Source organism: Rhagoletis zephyria, unplaced genomic scaffold, assembly GCF_001687245.7.
Source record: "Rhagoletis zephyria isolate East Lansing unplaced genomic scaffold, Rhagoletis_zephyria_1.1 Rzeph_scaffold_03168, whole genome shotgun sequence".
Classification (NCBI taxonomy): Eukaryota; Metazoa; Arthropoda; class Insecta; order Diptera; family Tephritidae; genus Rhagoletis; species Rhagoletis zephyria.
In genome coordinates this window covers 11,698-32,392 of record NW_016160252.1, presented here as the reverse complement: position 1 = coordinate 32,392, position 20,695 = coordinate 11,698, and the positions used below count along the sequence as shown (strand labels likewise).

General features: G+C 38.4%; 3 protein-coding genes across 6 annotated transcripts in view; 2 read left to right on the top strand and 1 right to left on the bottom strand.

Annotated features, from left to right (window-relative positions):
- The window catches only part of LOC108368529 (diamine acetyltransferase 2), a 44,148-nt gene extending 30,890 nt beyond the window's left edge, over positions 1-13,258 (top strand). Inside the window, exons 2-5 of one of the 2 annotated variants that reach the window (XM_017623378.1) lie at positions 11,308-11,562; positions 11,695-11,746; positions 11,812-11,899; positions 12,334-13,258. In XM_017623378.1, coding sequence (XP_017478867.1) covers positions 11,488-11,562; positions 11,695-11,746; positions 11,812-11,899; positions 12,334-12,640 — 522 coding nt within the window. In that variant the 5' untranslated portion in view covers positions 11,308-11,487 and the 3' untranslated portion in view covers positions 12,641-13,258. Of the gene's footprint in view, positions 1-11,295; positions 11,563-11,694; positions 11,747-11,811; positions 11,900-12,333 lie in introns of those variants that run through there. The other variant, XM_017623379.1, reaches the window with a different exon arrangement.
- SIDL (SIDL trafficking protein particle complex subunit 10) lies at positions 12,818-18,082 on the bottom strand. Of its 3 annotated transcripts, none has more exons than XM_017623376.1 (8): positions 17,930-18,082; positions 17,648-17,871; positions 17,309-17,580; positions 15,484-17,254; positions 15,082-15,415; positions 14,593-14,975; positions 14,178-14,523; positions 12,818-13,603 (listed from the first exon to the last, which is right to left on the bottom strand). In XM_017623376.1, exons 1-8 carry the CDS (start codon positions 17,952-17,954, stop codon positions 13,374-13,376), a joined length of 3,585 nt encoding a protein of 1,194 aa, XP_017478865.1. In that variant the 5' UTR covers positions 17,955-18,082; the 3' UTR covers positions 12,818-13,373. The 3 variants fall into 3 exon arrangements, with proteins under 3 accessions (XP_017478865.1, XP_017478866.1, XP_017478864.1); XM_017623377.1 differs by having other exon boundaries at positions 14,593-15,000; positions 15,107-15,415; XM_017623375.1 differs by having other exon boundaries at positions 14,593-15,024; positions 15,131-15,415.
- A 1,732-nt stretch (positions 18,083-19,814) lies between these two features.
- Positions 19,815-20,651, top strand: LOC108368530 (small G protein signaling modulator 3 homolog). The gene is made up of 2 exons (XM_017623380.1): positions 19,815-20,016; positions 20,103-20,651. Exons 1-2 carry the CDS (start codon positions 19,960-19,962, stop codon positions 20,649-20,651), a joined length of 606 nt encoding a protein of 201 aa, XP_017478869.1. The 5' UTR covers positions 19,815-19,959.
- Positions 20,652-20,695: the final 44 nt, after the last annotated feature.

The following is a 20,695-nucleotide window of genomic DNA, read 5'->3' as shown; positions in this document are numbered from 1 at the left end:
TTTCAAATTTTGAAATTTTATAACTCGTTTTTAAGTCAACTTATGGGAATGAGGGACACATAGAAAATTGAAGGCTATAAAACATTCTCGTATAATTTTTCCAAAAGTTATTCAAGGTTAAATTCAAAAATATATATAACTAGCTTTTGCCCCTAGCTTCAAAATAAATAAATTTAAAAAATTTGCTAGCTACCTTGAGGGTCCAGAACATGGTTAATGTATCGAATTTCAACTAAATTGGCAAAAACAACTTACATTTCTTGGGTAGTCCTTCTACTATATTGCACTTTTTTAGTTAATTTTATAGATAGCAACTATTTAAAAGAAATGTGTCTGAATAAAAAAAAGCAAATCATGTAGGCAGTTTTTCAACTGGTCGATGGGCGGTTTTGGAAAAACATCGACGATATACCAACACTTTTTATTTCATATCAATATATCATTGTTATCATTGGAACAAATGAATAAAAAGATAAAAAAAATTTGGAAAAGATGGAAAATCTTTGCTGTAAAGACAAACGATAATCGATTTTGCAAATGTTCCCTTACATAAACTTTCGTTTAACATCCATATGGTTATATATATTTCATTAAATTGAACCAACGTTGAAACAGGTGGCATTCCTCTAATTTCGAACGATATTTCAACCTGTTTCGTTTGACATCCTTATTGTAATATTTCATTAAGGTAACTGATTACAATTAATTTAACGTTAAACAGGTGGCAATATGTTAAAAAAAAAACATTTTCGGAATAAGCCCTCATTTTATTTTCGAAAAAATATTTTCTCGTACCTCTTACGATTAACATCCATATTGTAATACTTTATGTAACCTATGAAATAATGGGATTTGGTTTTTAAACAGGTGGCAACCTCTTTCAACACATTTTCAAACTGAAGCTTTTTAAACCTTATTTGTTTGCGATTCATATTGTAGTATTTCATTTAACTTATTTATAAAATTGAATTTAAATTTTTTAATAAGTGGCAAACTTCTTAAAAATATTTTCATACTAAAACTTCGTTTTAAATCTCGTTCGTTTGGTATCCATACTGTAAGATTTTGATGAACTTATTTAAAATAGAATTTAACTTATTAAGCAGCCTTCTTCAAACATACTCACTCACAAACCTTTAGATTTTTTACATTGCTTTTAAATTCATAAACTAGCGACAACCCTCGTAAAAAAAAATCGAAATAGATACAGCACGCGTGAGCTAGACAAGGACAAGAAGGCAAAAACATGCGCATTTAGTACAAGGTTGAGTGTAACATCAAACGCATTTTGCACATTTTTTGGTAGAAACGAAATCACCATAATATTAGTAGCATACAACATTTTTTTAATTTTCGGAAAAATGTCAAAACATAGCAGTAAATATCGTAAATTGTTTCTTGCAAATTTTACCATTTTTAATGTTATTTTTTAAAGATCATTTAACTTAAATTATCAAGCTTGGCATTGTTTAAAAAGTTTTTTTTTTATGGTATGGAAGAAAACGACTGACATAATCAAGAAAAAAAACTTGTCAAAAATTAACAGTATATCTTACCTACCTCAGGAAAGCAGTTTATTTTACTAAAATGGGATAGACTACAAAACGGCATACTCAAAATCATTCTAAGAAATCGAATTAAAAAGCCGGAAATGTTTACAAATGTTTGTCGGCAGGGAACCACCTCTGATGTACCACCTTTCCTTAAAAAAAAAAGAATTATAGAAATCGGTTAACGTGGTCCAAAGTTATGCTGTAATATACACAAAAAAAAATATTCCGATGGATTGATAACCCCCTCCTTATTTTGAAGTGTGTGAAAAAAATAATTAAAATTAAATAATAAATATAAATCGCTCATTCTGATACGTTGATCTAAAAACAAGATATAAAATTTCAAAATTAAAAAAAAAATCCCTGTTATTTTTATTTAAAACTAGACATAAGGTGTTTTGTGCCTAAACCATTAGTGACAGAGTTATGGGTCTAGCCCTTAAAGCACGATAGCAAGAACGACGGACGTGTTTTAGTAAACACTTAGCCTTCTGAATATTTAAGTATGGGAGGTGCAACGCCCCCTTTTCCAATAGTCCGAAATTTTCTTCAAGAGAATGCAATTGATTTCATATATCGTCATACCAAGCTCCAATATTCTACCAATAACACTTTGCGAGATATGCAGTATGCAAAATTCGGATTGTGTGGGAGGTGACACGCCCCTTTTTATATCGAAATATTAGCCCATAACCATCCTTGGGACGTGTGCGACAGGTGTCCGAAATTTCACAAAAATCAGTTTAGCCGCTCTCGAGTTTTGCTAACACAAAAAAAACGGCTTTCAAAATACATATTAGTATAGATAGAAATTCACGATGAGCGACCTCTAAATCTCAATATTCAAGGCTGCGCTTTTGACAGGCGCTGTCCCGTAAATATTTCATAGGTAATTAAAACAGTCGATTTTGTTTAACCAGCCTAATACATTCATATGTACATTCACATTCACTGTATATGCACATATACATTATTCTTACATAGGCACTTAATTTTTCGCCCTACATTCCCAAAAGCAAAGCCATCCAGTATACATATGTACCACAAAACCGCGACGTTTAACTCCACTAGGTTTTCGTTTCGAGGTTCCATTTGCCTCAAAAGAAACCGCAATGACCATTCTTTAGTTTTTTAGTTGAAGTTGAACTTTTATTTGTCACCATGGCTGGCCCTTCATCAACACCCCACAGTATATATACACGCATACATACATATGTATACTTACTATATAACAAGCCAACAACAGCAACAAAGCGCATAAAAAGCGCAGCGGTGTATTGCAGAGATAAGACCAGAGACCAGAGCTGCGCTTTAACGGCACAAAATGGAAAATTATGTTATTCTGCGGCTATTTTAAACGCTTCGTACAAGTCATTGGCATATAACCAGACCGCGTTTACTTGCTTATACATATTTATGTATGTTGTTATGTGTGGTACATTCCAAGGGCTTAGCCAGGATCTAATGTAGGGGGGCAAAGGTTAATATACCAATAAACAAAATTTGTATATTACAAAAATTTTTTTAACAAACACTTCGTGGTTTTCAGCAAACTCCCCAATTATTTTCTTTTCAATCATCTTGGAGCTTTTGTTAGTCCAGAAAGTTTCTACTCTCCTTATTGTCGTTCTTCTGGTTATGCAGTTAGAGTCGCATCACTACACTCAATTTCGACTCTTGCGTCCCCGTTCGCATACTCTCGGCAATGGGTTGTGCACTGGCTTTGGGATCCGACTTCGTCTTATAAGCTTTATGAGAGGGCAGCTGCCCCTGTCAGTCCCTACCTGGTTACGCCCTTGGTACATTCATAAATATATTTATTGGTTTGTATCATTTAATGCTCTTATTATTGACAGTGAGACATAAACGTTCTGCCATAAAAACGAAAAACAACTTGACTTGCTGGTGAAAAGGTCATTTATGTTTACTGACAGTCAGCCATCGAACATTCGGACGATGCGATAAGCTACAAAATTTATTTAATGTCTATATAAATACATGCAGACAAATATACGTACATACAAATATACATAAAAAATGTTTAGTGCGTATAAGCCTATAGCAACAACATATTAGTCTATTACACTCCATCCTTCAACTTTGGTGGCATCGATAAGAAAAATGGGAAATATTTATTTCAAATGTGCCTTTACAGGATTTGCAGATGAATATCGAGACACTTTTTTGTTTTATATTGGAGAGGAGCCGGAAAATGATGCTTGTCACGGTGATAATGGGCCCATATATAAGATCTCTTAGCAGGTGATCAATAGGCCCTCATTGCTTTAGTTCTGAACCACGACATTCCGAATTTCGCAGAAGTATCAGCTTCTTTGAATAACGACATCTGTATTAAGCCAGATGCGCTCACTATCTCTGAACTGACGTCTGCTATTATCTCACCCTCAAAGAATAAAGCAGCCGGCTCGAATGAAATACGAGCCAAGTTTTTCAAAAAGGAACATCTAAATTCGACCATTGACAACTCGCCTCTGAAAAACTCATTGCTGAAACCTTCGAAGTTCACAGCGGGGTTCGTCAATGTTGACTAGTCTCACCTAGTGTTGGATGCTGTCATGAGGCCACTTCCCGTTTTGGGACTTCGGTGGTCCATTTACAGCTCACATTAACAAACATATGTCTCTCGACGCATCGTCTCTCTGATTTCTCTAAAATGGTTAACGCGCTACATAGAGAATCTAGGACGGCACGCCTAAGGATCAACTTTAAAAATACCAAGACTCTTAAGTATGCCAGGGAAGGCTTGTGGTGTCGTGTAAGTCTTCGCCCACTATGATGAATTTCACATATGTACCTTGGCAGCGAAGTTGCCCCAGAGGGCGGCACTAACAAAGACACTCACCGCCGAATAAGTAAATCCGCAGCGGCTTTTGGTATTATGTACACGTTGCGGCGAAAACAACGGTCCAGCTTTAAGACTAGGCTATTCAAATCCTGTGTGTTCTTGATACCGCAGTATGGTAGTTCCACTTGGAAAATCACCACTGTAATAGCCAGACGCTTGCACGTTTTTTTTTAAACAAATATCTTATAACGACAGCCTGAATTTTTGTCTTAAATCAATTTCAAATGAGGAGTTACTCAAAAGACTCGTATCCGAATACATAGATGGAATTGGATAGGCCAAAAATTTCGCAAATAAGATGGTAGTATTGCAAAGATGGCTTTGGAATGGAATCTCCTAATCGGAAGAGCCAGGCGTCCCGGCAGATTGCCAGAAACCAGATGCCGTGCAGACGTAGTAGACGCCCTACGTACCGCTTGGTATTTAAAAAACAAAATTGGATGTCGTTTCTACAGGCGAACACGAGCACATTGCTGGTAGAGTTCTTAGGGATACATGTTAATATCCCAGGCGAGTTGAGCGAAGGTAAAAGTCAGATTGTAGTCTTTCTGAGGTCTAGTAATAAAACACAACCGATGCTCCACTACAGCTTTTTCTCTCTCCGAAACTCCAGACGAGGTGAGAACATCAATAATGCTACTGAAAATCGGCAGCGAAGAACTGATAGGATGCATGTACCAGTTGTAAACCGATATTCCATCAAATCTATATATAGATTAGGTTAGTGTTAGGTTTACATGGTGGCGGAAAATCTTTTATATCCAGGTAACAGCTGGGTACAATTTTGATACCAAAAGAATTGCTACTATGTAGCCTCGCAACGTCAGTTCTGGGTTTTCTTCAAAAGTTGTGTGTTCTCTAGGGGTTGTACACGGGCCACATAAGTTTGGATATCCGGCAGCTTGCCACCATCTAGAAAAATATTTCTCTATATATGGTTCCAATTGGAGGTGAGAGGCAATCGTCGACCGATGGAACACTCTCTGGCTTACTCGTCTGCAGCCTCGTTTCCGGGAATGTTTCGATGAGCAGAGGCCCAAACTGAATCTAGATTGAGCTGGCTACTTACTGTGTTAAAAAGTTATTTTTAAGCAAATAACAAAACCGACTTCAATTTTCATATCAACAAAATAAAAAGATTACCTATCGTTAATTTCTTCATAATCCAATGATAGGACTTAAACTAAATTAATATGGAACTACCTGTGAGGTAATACCTTTCCTTTAAAAAATAAATTATAGAAATCGCTGACGTGGTCGAAAGTTATGCGGTAACATACATAAAAAATAAAATTTAAAAAAATAGTCGGACAAATAGTGACATCCTTCTTTTTGTGGAGTCGGTTAAAAAGAGTACTGCTGATACAAGATGCCGATGCCTTGATGGCCACCTGGCTATCCGAGAAAATGGCGACGCGCTCTCCGGGGTGTAAACCATTAGGTTTTAAAAAAAAGACAGCCTTCAGCTTTCGTGAATACTACTACTGCTCGGCGGAATATCTTGCGCTGTGATCAGATGGAGCTTTAAACCCAATCAGGCATCGCTGATCGCAGCCATGCTCCTGCACAGGAATTTCTTGGATAACTCGTCATCACATCGGATCATCCTATCGGAAATCAGTAAGTTTCTTATCACATGAGCTACATAAAATCTTTGCAAGCCTACAATTCTGAGTTGTTTTTCAAAATCGATCCACCTGGCGGCACATGAGCAGATCTTGTAATCTTATGATGTTCTGAAAAGGATATGATACATCCGTCACAAGTGAGGTGTCTAAGTAAACGTCCTGCTTAGTTAGCTCGTCAGCTCTCTCATTACCTTCCACAAGCCTGTATCCTGGGACCCAAACTACGTGCTATGCTTTAGCAGAAGCAAGCCTGTNAAAAATAAATTATAGAAATCGCTGACGTGGTCGAAAGTTATGCGGTAACATACATAAAAAATAAAATTTAAAAAAATAGTCGGACAAATAGTGACATCCTTCTTTTTGTGGAGTCGGTTAAAAAGAGTACTGCTGATACAAGATGCCGATGCCTTGATGGCCACCTGGCTATCCGAGAAAATGGCGACGCGCTCTCCGGGGTGTAAACCATTAGGTTTTAAAAAAAAGACAGCCTTCAGCTTTCGTGAATACTACTACTGCTCGGCGGAATATCTTGCGCTGTGATCAGATGGAGCTTTAAACCCAATCAGGCATCGCTGATCGCAGCCATGCTCCTGCACAGGAATTTCTTGGATAACTCGTCATCACATCAGATCATCCTATCGGAAATCAGTAAGTTTCTTATCACATGAGCTACATAAAATCTTTGCAAGCCTACAATTCTGAGTTGTTTTTCAAAATCGATCCACCTGGCGGCACATGAGCAGATCTTGTAATCTTATGATTTTCTGAAAAGGATATGATACATCCGTCACAAGTGAGGTGACCCAAACTACATGCTATGCTTTAGCAGAAGCAAGCCTGTAATAAGAACATTCCGCGACGGTTATCGTATTTGTTTTAATTCTATAAAAGTAGTAGTAACTGCCGCCTGACTAACGAAATAAGTAAATGATTATCAGCTTGCTTGGCGGGTTCCTTATAACAAAGACATCGGCTTGATAGATAACCCACGCCCTAACGCCAAACGTCAACCTCCATTGTAGCTTCTAGAGATCTATAGAAACTTAGACATACGATCACGTAGTCTATTCTCCCGGTTAAGGATAACGCTACTGTGACCGTAAAGTCTGAATACAAGCTGCACCGACGCTTAGGTTTCGCGGCATATCAAAACCCCATAGAATCGCATTGGCTTAACAATAGCTGTGATTATTCATTGTAAAAGCGCAGGTGAAACCTCCCAAGTGTAGCCCGACACCTTTCATGTATACAGTGTTGCCGAGACCTTCCTTACCAGCTCCTCCACATTCCTCGACATTTTGCTGTCCAGTACGATTCCAACTATCACTAACAGCTTTCAGCGTTTGGTTCGCCAGTGAGCTCAGAGTCATTACACATTTGCCGCTTATGATAAATGAAACGTCTTCTTAGCGTAGCTGCTTCTGCTCGGCTCTATATTCATGAGTAATTTATTAACCAAAAACGTCCTTAGAAGTGTAGAAATAGCGGACTACCCTCAAGTGGGGCTAAAGTCAAGCGCTATTTGGCGATAAATTGGGAGGATCGTTCAGTCGCTCGAAGGTAGTAAGACGAATGTTGTCTAGTATGGTTCCCAACAAGAGCACCATGTTGTTGTTGTTGTAGCGACTACTTAACCCCGCTAGAGTTGGCTCACCCATCATCGCTGAGGGGTGGCCCAAGAAGTGCGCAACTTCAACGGGGCTGTCAATTAGGATAGAGGCGTTAGCTGGGTGGTAGGGCTCCACGGATGAACAAGGTACAGCGGCTTGCCGGCAGTACTTGCGAAAATGTCAAGTAGACTGCTTTCCTGCCATTGGCCGGTCTGTCACAAACTAAGCCATTTCAGTATGGATCATGGGCACTAGCCCCCCTCCCCCACCCCCCAAAACCTGTTAGAACGTCCCTCAACACCATTCGAGCCAAGGCGAAAAAGCTGGTGATAACGACATGTTTTGTGTAAGCAGTTTTAATACGCTTACCATAAATCAACTGTAATCGCCGTAACCGTAATCATAATCTAATAAGCAAAACGCTGCCATCATGCTACTTTAGGAGACATCTCAGCCAACTAAAAGATATATCGTCGTTTAAAGTGCAAAACAGCGTATCAACAAAATGCAAAACCGCGTATCACCAAAATGCAGAACCGCGTATGTGAAGTTTTAGAAATCATTTTCTAGAGTGTAAAAACACCCATATTTTAAAATGGTTCTCGTTTTTATAAAGAAATCGCACTTCTTGCTTTTGCATGACGATACGCGGTTTTGTACTTTAAACGACGATATGTATGTATGTATGTTCAGCACGCACAAAACTCATTGAGGGACATCTGCTAGGAATAATACACACTAAGTTGCAAAGCGGTAGCATCCGCCATCCGCTTTTAAATTTCAAGCGACGAAATCGTGTTCCCATAGGACACTCGAACGTATAGACTATGCTCCGCCCGTTCCANAATCAACTGTAATCGCCGTAACCGTAATCATAATCTAATAAGCAAAACGCTGCCATCATGCTACTTTAGGAGACATCTCAGCCAACTAAAAGATATATCGTCGTTTAAAGTGCAAAACAGCGTATCAACAAAATGCAAAACCGCGTATCACCAAAATGCAGAACCGCGTATGTGAAGTTTTAGAAATCATTTTCTAGAGTGTAAAAACACCCATATTTTAAAATGGTTCTCGTTTTTATAAAGAAATCGCACTTCTTGCTTTTGCATGACGATACGCGGTTTTGTACTTTAAACGACGATATGTATGTATGTATGTTCAGCACGCACAAAACTTATTGAGGGACATCTGCTAGGAATAATACACACTAAACTGCAAAGCGGTAGCATCCGCCATCCGCTTTTAAATTTCAAGCGACGAAATCGTGTTCCCATAGGACACTCGAACAACAACTTTACCCAACTCCAGTCAACTGCTACAGTATAGACCATGATAAAAATATAGCAAGGTAGAACCGTTCTCTCAATTTGTCGGCCATGATTTTTTTTTGAAGTTTGCCAACATTTTAAAATCATTTAAAAGTGAAAATAAAAAAATGAAATTGTTGTTGCTTGAGATTGAAAATGAAAATGTGTGTGTGAGTTTGTGAGTAAATTTAAAAATTAAATTGTTTGGAAACGTCAAGAATTTTAAAAGTCACTCTCAGCGGTTCTACCTTACTATATTTTTATCATGGTATAGACTATGCTCCGCCCGTTCCTATGACAGTTGGCTCTCCCCGAAACTCTTTGGGGAATTTGTTTTACAGTAAAACAACAACTAAACTCCGCCAGAACCAGTATTACCCAATACATATAGGATACATACATATCTTTAACTTAATACAGAAAGGCCCTATCTCATATCGTCGCTGAAATGCAAAAAGCCGTAGCAAATTAAAATTTTTTATTGCATAAAATGATTTAGGGACTTATAATTCTATGATATGTATCATAATCAAATCAATCAAGAAGTGAATTTTGAATTTCAAGTTAGTAACGGCTTTTTGTATTTCAGCGACCATATCGACTGCTGACATACAAAGCGATCGGCCGGTCCGTTGCAAACTATGCCGCCCCAGTGTGGACAGCAGGTACGAGTGACACGCAGTGGAAAAACCTTCAGATTTGCCAAAACGCCGCTCTACGAACCGCGACAGGGTGTCTCCTTATGTCCTCCGAACAACACTTACACGACGAGACTACAATGCTCCGGGTAAGGGATCACATTATGTTGCTGTCAAAACAGTTCCTGCTAGGCTGTCACAGAAAAACTCACCCTAACTACAGCCTGACACAGAAAACTGCACCACCAAGACACGTAAGGAGACACATCAGTCACCTAGAAGCAGACATCGACGAACAACTTCACTTGCCACTGAGCCGCGAGGCATACGTTGAGGGAATCAATAACCTTCATCGCGAAGCAGTCATCTCCGCAACACGAGGACGCCACGAAAACATAGTCCTCGGTGGCCGGCCGCCTCCCATCGATTTGAGCGAATTCCAACTACCGCGCGAAACAAGAACCACACTGGCGCAACTCAGATCTGGCTGGTGCAGCCGCTTAAACTCTTANGCGCAACTCAGATCTGGCTGGTGCAGCAGCTTAAACTCTTATAGAACCAGATTAGACCCAGAGATCGCTGACACCTGCCCAGCATGCGGAACTGGTCCACACAACACCGCACACCTGTTCGCATGTAGGGCACCCTGAAGCGCTGTGGACTCAACCTATTGAGACTGCTCGCTTCCTGGGCCTAAGGTTGGAGGAGTCAGATGGGGAAGATGAAGATGAATAAACAACCAACCAATTCGGGGACTACGTGCTGCTAACACAACAACAACAACTGCTGAGTGGAAGATCGACCTATTTCGGCAGTCAGTTTGAAAACGTCCTATCTCAAAAAAAATTTCAACAACGCCCTATTTCAGATTTTTGTTGAAAAATATCCTATCTCAGTATTTGGTTGAAGAACGCCCTATCTCAGAATTCAGTTCAAAAATGCCCTATCTAACTTCAAGATAATATCTTGAATATAATATATTGAAAATCGACTGCTGAGTGGAAGATCGACCTATCTCGGCAGCCAGTTCGAAAACGCCCTATCTCAAAAAAGTCTAATTTCAAAATATATTGAAAATGTGCTGATATAGAGCGTTTTTGAAACGAGTTCTGAAATAGGGCGTTCTTCAAACAAATTCTTGTAAAGTTTTTTGAGATAGGACGTTTTCGAATTGGCTGCCGAGATAGATCGTTCTTCCACTCAGCAGTCGATATAAGATAGGGCCTTTCCATGGTGAAATAATAACAAGGTGTTGTCAGTAGCGACGTGTTTGTTGTAATTTTGACAAGATCGGCATGCTTATTTNGGAATATTATTGAAAAACACCCTATCTCAAGGTTGAAGATCGCCCAATTTCAAAATACGATTAAAAAATGCCGTCTAATTTCAAAATATATTGAAAATGTGCTGATATAGGGCGTTTTTGAAACGAGTTCTGAAATAGGGCGTTCTTCAAACAAATTCTTGAAAAGTTTTTTGAGATAGGACGTTTTCGAATTGGCTGCCGAGATAGATCGATCTTCCACTCAGCGGTCGATATGAGATAGGGCCTTTCTATATTAAGGTAACGATATATACGCGTTTGTTTCTTTTTTATTTTTATTTATTGACATACATATATAATTTATTTCTTTCCAAATATAGTTCACGTACTTAACATTTACAACTAAAAATGGACTTATGTTGCCTTTTCTAATAACAGTGAATTTTGTACACACTGGCAACTCTAAACTAATCTTATTGGCCGGCAAAAGTGATAACAAATAAGTCCAACTAAAATTCTCTGATAAGCAGACTGCCTGCCCGAAATATAATTTACCGATTATAAAATTTAATTAAAGCCTACTTTAATTAATAACAATAGAAAAATAAACCAAGAGAAATGGAAACAAACCAAAAGTTTACATTTCGACGAGCTAAAATCGAGGACATTGCAGCTGTACGCCAGATGATTCAGGTAAGTAGTGAAAGATTAAGAGAAGTTGTGTGTTCCAATAAGTGAACATTAGAATGAGGTAAAGAGCTTGATTATCAAATGAAATCCGCATGACTTGACTATTTTTTATTAATTTGTCCAATATGCCGCCAGGAACTGGCCGATTTTGAGAAGATGAGCGATGGTCCAAAGATAACAGAGAAAGGTAAATAAACAAATGGTTTTGTATGTATGTTTATTTACTAGTTTAAAAATATTTGCCTATTCCAGACTTAGTACGCGATGCTGGCCTCGATGGAGGTCAAGAATATTGTCACATATATGTGCTCGAAGTGCAAACTGAAGAGAAGCCTACACTGTAAGTAAACAGAGCATTTAAATACACAAATTGGTATGAATAACTTTATATTGGGCTATAAATGTTCGCATATGTACATATTTATGTACATATGTATAAACGCATGCCTATCAGTACCTGGAATGCATTCCTGTATGCATCTACATATGTATTTACTTTCTATATGCCAATATTTTCGAATCGTTGGAATTCAACTCCACTACGTTGTACATATGTACATATGTACACAGTGTATATGCATACATTATTGTAAACTCATGTATGTATGTATATACATAAGATTGCAAGCATAAACACCCATCAAAAAGATTGACATAGACAAATACTCAGTAACATAGTCCACCTTAAATATTTACCATTAGACACTGATAAGACAAAACCACATATTTCCACATTATTCATGCTTACCGCTATTTTTTCTAATTGCTTCACAGCGCCATTATAGGCTATTGCATTTGCTTCTACTCCTACTCAACATGGCAGGGTAAAACATACTTTCTTGAAGATGTTTATGTGCGTCCCGCATATCGTGGCTTAGGTGCTGGTGCTTACATTTTCCGTGCTGTTGCAGCTAAAGCGAAGGAATACAATTGTCAACGTTTGGATTTTCATGTGCTCGGTTGGAATCCGGCGCGTAAATTTTATGACCGAATGGGAGCTATCGATTTAACAGAGACTGAGGAATGGCATTTTTATCGTGTAAATGCTGAGCAAATTGAAAAATTGGCCAATGAGCTGTAAAACTATTTAAGCAAAACAATTAAAGCAACAAAATGGTAAATTATTCTAGTAATGCTGTGCATATGCATACAAACGTTTGTATATATTTGCATTTTTTTTTTAATGATGCAAATGTGTATACATACATGTGTATATACATGTAAAAAATTTTGGAGCAACCAATTTTATTTTGAATAAAATAGCTTTAATTACAATGTTTTAACTAAAATTAAAGTCCATTAAATACTATATATTCTTACCCAAAGTTGTAAATACACTAACCAGATTATTTTCAGAAATGGAAAACAAACCAAAAACTAAGCATTTAAGCCGGGGAGTATTTTTCGAAATTTTATAGACTTTCTGAGTCTTATTCAAATGCATTCTAGCATTTAAGAGCGTTTTATCATTTCTGGTAACCTATTTTAGTACAAGCAAACAACAAACTTGAATAAATGTGATGCAAAAATATTCAGTAAAATATTAGAAAAAGAATTTGGCTAGTACCTTTCCACCTTAGAGTAATAATGTAGTACATCAGTTCTACAGTAAGCATATTTAGCAAAAATGCATCAATGCAATGAGTCAGTAGTATCATTCTCTTATAGATTTTAATAAACAAACTTTTTTGTTTATGAATACGTACACTTTTTCTTTCAAAAAATTGCAACAATAATACTTTCACCGATTGCCTTCGAAAATGTAGAATATCTGGAGTAATTAGTAGATATTGTATATATATAAATTCTTAATTCTACTGTTCGCCATTGCTGCTGGCTATAACATGTATCTGCATACTCTTTGTGCTATTGTAAACTTGCCCTTGTGGAAACGGATGTACTTTGGAATGTGTGTCGGTTTTGTTTTTGCCACCAGCCGTGTAACGTGATAGACGTATATTGGGCATAGGGAGAAATCCAGTACTCAACGGCATAACATCCAATGATATTGAATGACTCTCGACATCCTTCATTGATACAACACCTAAAATGACAAAACAAGGAGAGGTCAAGCTTTGACTTTTCGATTGCGAAGAAGCTATAAATAAGGTAAAGAGCTAATTTAAGATAAGCGTTATTTTACATAAATAACTTTTTACTACTTTACTTACCACAGACTTTTCGTAAAAGTTCAATTAAAATAAAGAGAGATTATTACGAAAGTGTAAAAATATGAAACACTTTGTGTATATACATAAATAAAAAAAAATATGAAATTGTAAAAAATAGGGATTCCATGTTCGCCTTTAATCTGGCAGTAATATGCGAAATAAAGCGAGAATATTGCATTTCTAGTCTATCAATGACTGTCTGTTGTAATAAAATTTTTGACAATTTTATGGAGAAATAAGGTCTAAGACACCTGCTTATAAATACAGTACATAGTTATTTAGTTGCAGAACATTTTCCGATTTAAAAGACTTGCTATATATTTATGTATTGCCGAGATTAAAAAAATTTCAAACTACTTCTGCTTCAACTAAAATCCCTTATTTTTACTAAACTTTCTAAGGAGCACAAAGAAAATGTCTGCACTCAAAAATGCATGTATAACCAACCTGCCGAGCGTCCACAAACTGCCCATAAATTCTGATCGCTCAGCACTTCGTACATTAGGTCCACGTAGGGATTTTCATGCACCTTCGTGATTTTCAAATTCAAATTGCAAACTGAACGCAAACGACATAGCTCATTGGGTTCAAGCTGTGTCTGCACTTTGAAGAGCGTTGTATAGTCCACCAAATCGAAAGCGCAGCCATAATTTCGCAAAAGTTGTGGCTTCTCCACAGTTGAGTATTTTGTCATAAAGTGCACTTTGATTACCGCTGGCAGCTCGACCTCTGCTTTTAGCGGCTCTACTTGTATTTCATACAAGTACGAAACCGTTAGACCTTTGTAGATTTGCTGCATGGAAAAAGTGATACAATTTTAAATAAATCGTTATATATAATTATGTTTTCTTCCCCCACATACCACATGAGCCTGTGACGGTGGATTCAAATCTATTAAACGCACACCTGCAACATCGCATTTCACCTTCGCCTCTGTCAAAAATAAATTCGCTTCCAAGCCTTTCATAACCACATGCAAAAACTTTTGTGTACCACAAGTGTGTAGTCGGCATTGTGCCTCCAGTGCGGGCTGAAAGTCAATAGCTATCTGCAACTCATTGCGTGACCAAGGGCATGATAATGTAACATAGTGTTCCAAGTGTTTAGAAATCTTACGTCCAGGCAAATCCGTCAACACTTCTAACGGGATTTCACGCTCCTCGAATGATTTGAAATTTGGCAGAGGCACCTGCAAGATGCTATCGAATGTGGAATCATCTTCAGGATTGGCAACAGTTTTTATGTCTTTGACGGTTTTCTTCTGTACAATGTCATTATCGTTGGACGCCGGAATNTTGCAAGATGCTATCGAATGTGGAATCATCTTCAGGATTGGCAACAGTTTTTATATCTTTGACGGTTTTCTTCTGTACAATGTCATTATCGTTGGACGCCGGAATTTTTGGCTCCTCTACTTGTTCGTTATCCTGCTCTACAGCCAGCTTGTCTATTGAACGCGCCATCCGTATGCGCAAATTTTTCGAACATTTCAATACAATTTTTGCATCGGCTGGGAAAATAAAACTACCGCCAGAAACTGTCAAACGTATTGGCTGTTCAATGCCTGCAATCAAATTCTTGAAATTTAACACTGCCGCAGCCGGCTTGGTAGTGATCACAAATGGTGGCGCTCTGAAGGGAATTTGCTCAGAGAAAAACTCCAATTGTGATATGGAAATACGCATCTGCAATCAAAATAGAAATTTTAGATTCACATCCTTTAGTTCATTAAAAATTTAAGTTATAGACTTACCTGCTTGAAATCCCAAGTACCAACTCGCGTTGCCTTGGATTTTAATTCAATGAAATTATTGCCCGGCTGTATAGCGATATTCTCAGTAGCTACGAAATTTGTGAAATCTGACTGCACGCTAGGCGAAAGCTTGCGTTTGGTGCTACTCGTGCGGCGCACTGGCTGCTTCGCTTTGGGCACGTCGCATTCAACTGAGGCGCAATCCAGGGTATTGTCCTGTTTGTAGTCCAACCGCAGTGACATTTTCAGGCGCGATTCCTTGAGTGGCGATGATGTCGGTGTGCTGAGAAATTTCTTATCTTTGCAGCCACTAACCGACACAATCAACGGTGGCGTTGCTACGTCGCCCGTAAGTGGTGAAACATGCATTTCGTAGCATAATTGTATGCTCTCAGCAACAACTTCGCGGGGATAGAAGCTCTCCAGCTTTAATTGCACTATTACAATATCATCTTGTATTATGGGTTCCACATTCATTACATTTATGTCGCATATTCGAAAATGATCTTCAAGCACGCAAAAATTAGCATTCTCCATGGACGGTTGTGCGGATAGTGTAGTTGTTAATGTCTTAACCGATTTCAGAAATTCATCAAAATAAAATGAACGCACCAACATTTCCAACTCCTGACAACACGAAATTGAGCTACATGTCTTGGTGTAAGCCAACGAATCGCCCATTTTGCGATAGCAATTGGCCAGTTCCAGCAGTGTTTGTGAACTTAGCGCATGCCAATTCTCCGCCTTTAATTCGCGTAACAAATCAGTAAAGAAACCTACGGCCTTATGCGGTTCATTCAGAGCGCAGTAAAAATTGCCTAAATCCAAGCCAACCAGACGCGCCGAACGGTGACGGGAAACGTGTTTGTAAGTACTAATGGCTAGTTCTGCCAATTCCAAATAAAGTTTTTGGAATGCTTGATTTGAGCCCAAAGCTTCCTTCAATTGTTCGGTTGCTGATTTTTTCGGTCGCCGATTGGGAGAGCGGTCCCGTTTTTGCTCTGAAATCTGAGGTGTGGGGTTCAAGAATTGCGACTGCTCGAGTGGCGTATCACCAATGCCAGCGGAGAGTTGCACGACTATATGCAACTGCTCGGAAGTGGGCGTAAAGCCGGGAAGCAGGCCACATAGCTTTCCCAATTCATACAATTTGTCTTTGGCCAGATTCCAAATGGGGGCACAATGTTGAAAGCAAACCATTTCGTTTGGCTCCATAGCCTGCTCGCAAGTCTGTAGAACCTCTAACGCGCAAACGAATTCCCAGCAAGATAATGCGCCCTCGGGTGTATCTAATTTTACGAGTTCAATTTCGCGCAATGTAGAAAAAAGAAAATTTAAAAGCCTTCTAGCTATTTCTGGGGTTTCATTGCTTTGTTGCAGCAGATGTGCTTGTCGTTCAAATAAGTAATTGCGAAATTCCAGTATTGAAACAGGACTTTCTTTGATTTTTTTGCGTATCTCAAACTTGTCACGTCTATTGAGACAAATACCATGGAAAAAGCTTAATGGTTGCTTGAAGTATTCCAGCCATTTTTGCTTTTCGCCAAAACCAGAATTAGTTATCAATTGTGAAAACATAGCGTCCAACTCGTCATATTGTATGAGGGCTTCAGTGTGCAATTCTAGTTTCTCGAATATCAAAGCTAGATCTTCTTGCATAAAGAAGTATTGCCGAAAGTCCCAACCATCATGGTTGCGCTTTTCGCGTCTGCTCCGCATAAGCTCTTCGTATTTGGCAATGTTACGGTTGAAACTGGCAAGCATCAAGAACCTACGAATGTGAATGTATTAGTGAAAGAAAATCATAAGGCCCTGAAGGATAAACCTGATGCGTTGCACTAAACAACGAAACGACTCAGCCGATTTCTGTTCGAACTTTGCTGGATTCAAAACTGATATACAACGGTCATCATTTTTTGTAGCAAAGTCCTGTCGTATCTTATCTAAAACTGTGGTGCGTGGCAGCAAATTTTTTGCTTTTCGAACGTCCAATGTCTCGACCAACAAAATCATCCAATCAGTTATACCATAAGTTGTCAGTTGTCGAAGCCAGTTTTTTATTTCTTCCTGCGCATTTGCCTTATATGTATCCAAGTCCTGAGTAGTTTATAAATATATGAAATATATTTCAAAAATTACTGTTTACATACATATGCATATTTACATTGCACTCTGTAACGAAAATATGCAGAATGGGATGCTCCAATATACTCCATTCTCCCTTTTTGTACTTCTCCAGCGCAGTCACATTGAATGGCTGGGTTTGCGCTTCCAAACGCACTTGTTTGGATGGACGATGGTACGTACGACGCCATTCGCATGTATCCAGTGGAATAGCATTCAAAATTTGTGCCTCCAGTGATCGAAAAAGTGGTCCAGCTCCAGCATCTGGGGAGTGAAATTTCGCTGTATTTAAAACCAGATTTTTCAAAGTTTCTTCACTCACATGTTATTATTGGTTTAATATTCATATTTAGATAAAAACCACGACTTTTACGGTTATTTATTGGAAAATTAGTTTTTTCGTCCAACAAAATTTGTAAACGCAGACGAGAACTCCTGCCACCGCAATCAGTTGTGTTTGACAATCGGGAAGTAAATAAATAAACAGGGAGTCCAATTAGATATTAGGTTCATTCCTTATCTTTTTGGACTAAAATCTGAAAAGTGTCAAAATGCCAGAGCGTAAGCAAAATGCGCTNAGAGTCCAATTGGATATTGCTTACCAGAGTTTATGAAGTATTCAAAATAAATCCGGGTATTACACCCCGATTGCAATACGTGACCGTATGGGCCCTGTCACACGGTCAGTAATTATCACGATATTTGGATCGCGATTTGGATTGATCGATCGCGCACGAATGCTACATGTTCAATATTTATCGCGTCAGTATTTGCATAACTTTTATGCTGAACGCTAATTATGACGCAGGAAATTTTTTTATTTTGTACGTATAATTTATAGATAATGCATTCCGCAAAGAACGTAAATGTACATTTACGTTCTTTGGCCTTCATTAGGCAGATTTTTCACGATATTTCTGGCAACACTAGGGTGTCCCTCCACTTTGCACGTTGTCTAACACTGTCCAGTAATCAGTCTCATTTGCAAAATGTCAACAAATGCACCCACAANACCGCAATCAGTTGTGTTTGACAATCGGGAAGTAAATAAATAAACAGGGAGTCCAATTAGATATTAGGTTCATTCCTTATCTTTTTGGACTAAAATCTGAAAAGTGTCAAAATGCCAGAGCGTAAGCAAAATGCGCTCACTAAAAGAGAATAACAGGAAAAGTAAAGGAACGCAAAAAACCAAATTTTTAGTCCAAAGAATGGCAACAACAAAACTAACGTCAAATAAGAATGGAAATGTATGTACAAAACACATTCACACAAGCACAAGCACAATAAACACTTGCTATATCAATTATTTTTTGCCTCCTTCCAATTTCAATTCATTTCTTTTACTTTTTAGATTATTCTCACTTTTTGCGTATTCTTTAATTTCCGTTAATTTAAATTCAGTTGAGTTTGACACTTTTCAGGATTTTGCCAGAAAAAATTCTTCTGACTAAATCTGACTACTTCGGACTGATGAGAGTCACTCTCACCGAGTGTTGCTCTCTCATTTTTGCTGTCATTTCCGAGTTAAGGAACGCTTTTTGGACTAAATCTGACTACTTCGGACTTTTTCTGACTATTTCTGGGAGATAAGGAACGCTCCCATTGCTTACCAGAGTTTATGAAGTATTCAAAATAAATCCGGGTATTACACCCCGATTGCAATACGTGACCGTATGGGCCCTGTCACACGGTCAGTAATTATCACGATATTTGGATCGCGATTTGGATTGATCGATCGCGCACGAATGCTACATGTTCAATATTTATCGCGTCAGTATTTGCATAACTTTTATGCTGAACGCTAATTATGACGCAGGAAATTTTTTTATTTTGTACGTATAATTTATAGATAATGCATTCCGCAAAGAACGTAAATGTACATTTACGTTCTTTGGCCTTCATTAGGCAGATTTTTCACGATATTTCTGGCAACACTAGGGTGTCCCTCCACTTTGCACGTTGTCTAACACTGTCCAGTAATCAGTCTCATTTGCAAAATGTCAACAAATGCACCCACAAGTGTCAAAAACGAGTCCCACTCATAAGCGAGAAGAGTGAAATTACGGTTTTGATAAAAAATTCGATCAATGANGTTAGCCAGATTTTTCACGATATTTCTGGCAACACTAGGGTGTCCCTCCACTTTGCACGTTGTCTAACACTGTCCAGTAATCAATCTCATTTGCAAAATGTCAACAAATGCACCCACAAAAGTCAAAAACGAGTCCCACTCATAAGCGAGAAGAGTGAAATTACGGTTTTGATAAAAAATTCGATCAATGAATTAGTGAAATTTAAATAATAGCTTTAGAAGTCTTCGAGCTAACGAGAGCTTTTATATAGAAAGTGATGGAAAGTCTTTTCGGTCGCGGCCATGATGGATACGTGGGTCGCGAAGAACATATTGTAAGCAACCTCTTCCCCTTACCCTCTTCTAACACGGTGTTATTTATTTTATCTTGATTTTTATCTTGCATATTTTATCGCTCCAGAAAAAATTGCAAGCAAACAACTCCGAAGATGACAATCTAGATGAACTCCCACCAATGATGGAAGAGCTATGTGTTGCAGACGGTCTGCGACCTAGTCCTGGAGGTCCCTTTTCCGCTTTAACACCTTCCATGTGGCCGCAGGAAATTCTAGCGAAATTGGGGCAACCTGAATCTGAGGCTGCGGGTCCTAACGATCAGCCAGACTATCGATTCGACGAATTTGGTTTTCGTGTGGAGGAAGAGGATGGTCCAGAACAAAGCTCGAATAAACTGCTTTCGCAACCATTTGTAGAAGATGCACAGCACCGATTGCAATGGATTGCACATTTAGAATTTTCACACAACAAAGAGGCTACGGAATTGACATGGGAGAATGTGGATGTTATGCTGCCACGTACCGAAAAGTTGCGAAATATGGTTCGTGAAGGTATACCACATTCTCTGCGAGCACAAATGTGGATGCGTTTATCTGGTGCGCTGGCGAAAAAACAAAAAGGCGAAACAAGTTATCATGATATAATTAAGGGTATGAGTATTTTCTTTAATTAGGAAAAGTTAGTATTGACGCATTTCTGTTTTAAATTAGCTTCAGG

What these genes read in the sequence shown, in the direction of transcription:
- SIDL (XM_017623376.1), bottom strand. Translation starts at nt 17,954, where the DNA reads ATGAATATTAAACCAATAATAACAT. An exon ending in TATTAAACCAATAATAACAT is followed by an intron (nt 17,872 to 17,929) that starts GTGAGTGAAGAA and finishes TTCACTCCCCAG; the next exon opens with ATGCTGGAGCTGGACCACTT. An exon ending in CACCGTCACAGGCTCATGTG is followed by an intron (nt 14,524 to 14,592) that starts GTATGTGGGGGA and finishes TTTTCCATGCAG; the next exon opens with CAAATCTACAAAGGTCTAAC.
- LOC108368530 (XM_017623380.1), top strand. Translation starts at nt 19,960, where the DNA reads ATGGAAAGTCTTTTCGGTCGCGGCCATGATGGATACGTGGGTCGCGAA. An exon ending in TGGGTCGCGAAGAACATATT is followed by an intron (nt 20,017 to 20,102) that starts GTAAGCAACCTC and finishes TTATCGCTCCAG; the next exon opens with AAAAAATTGCAAGCAAACAA.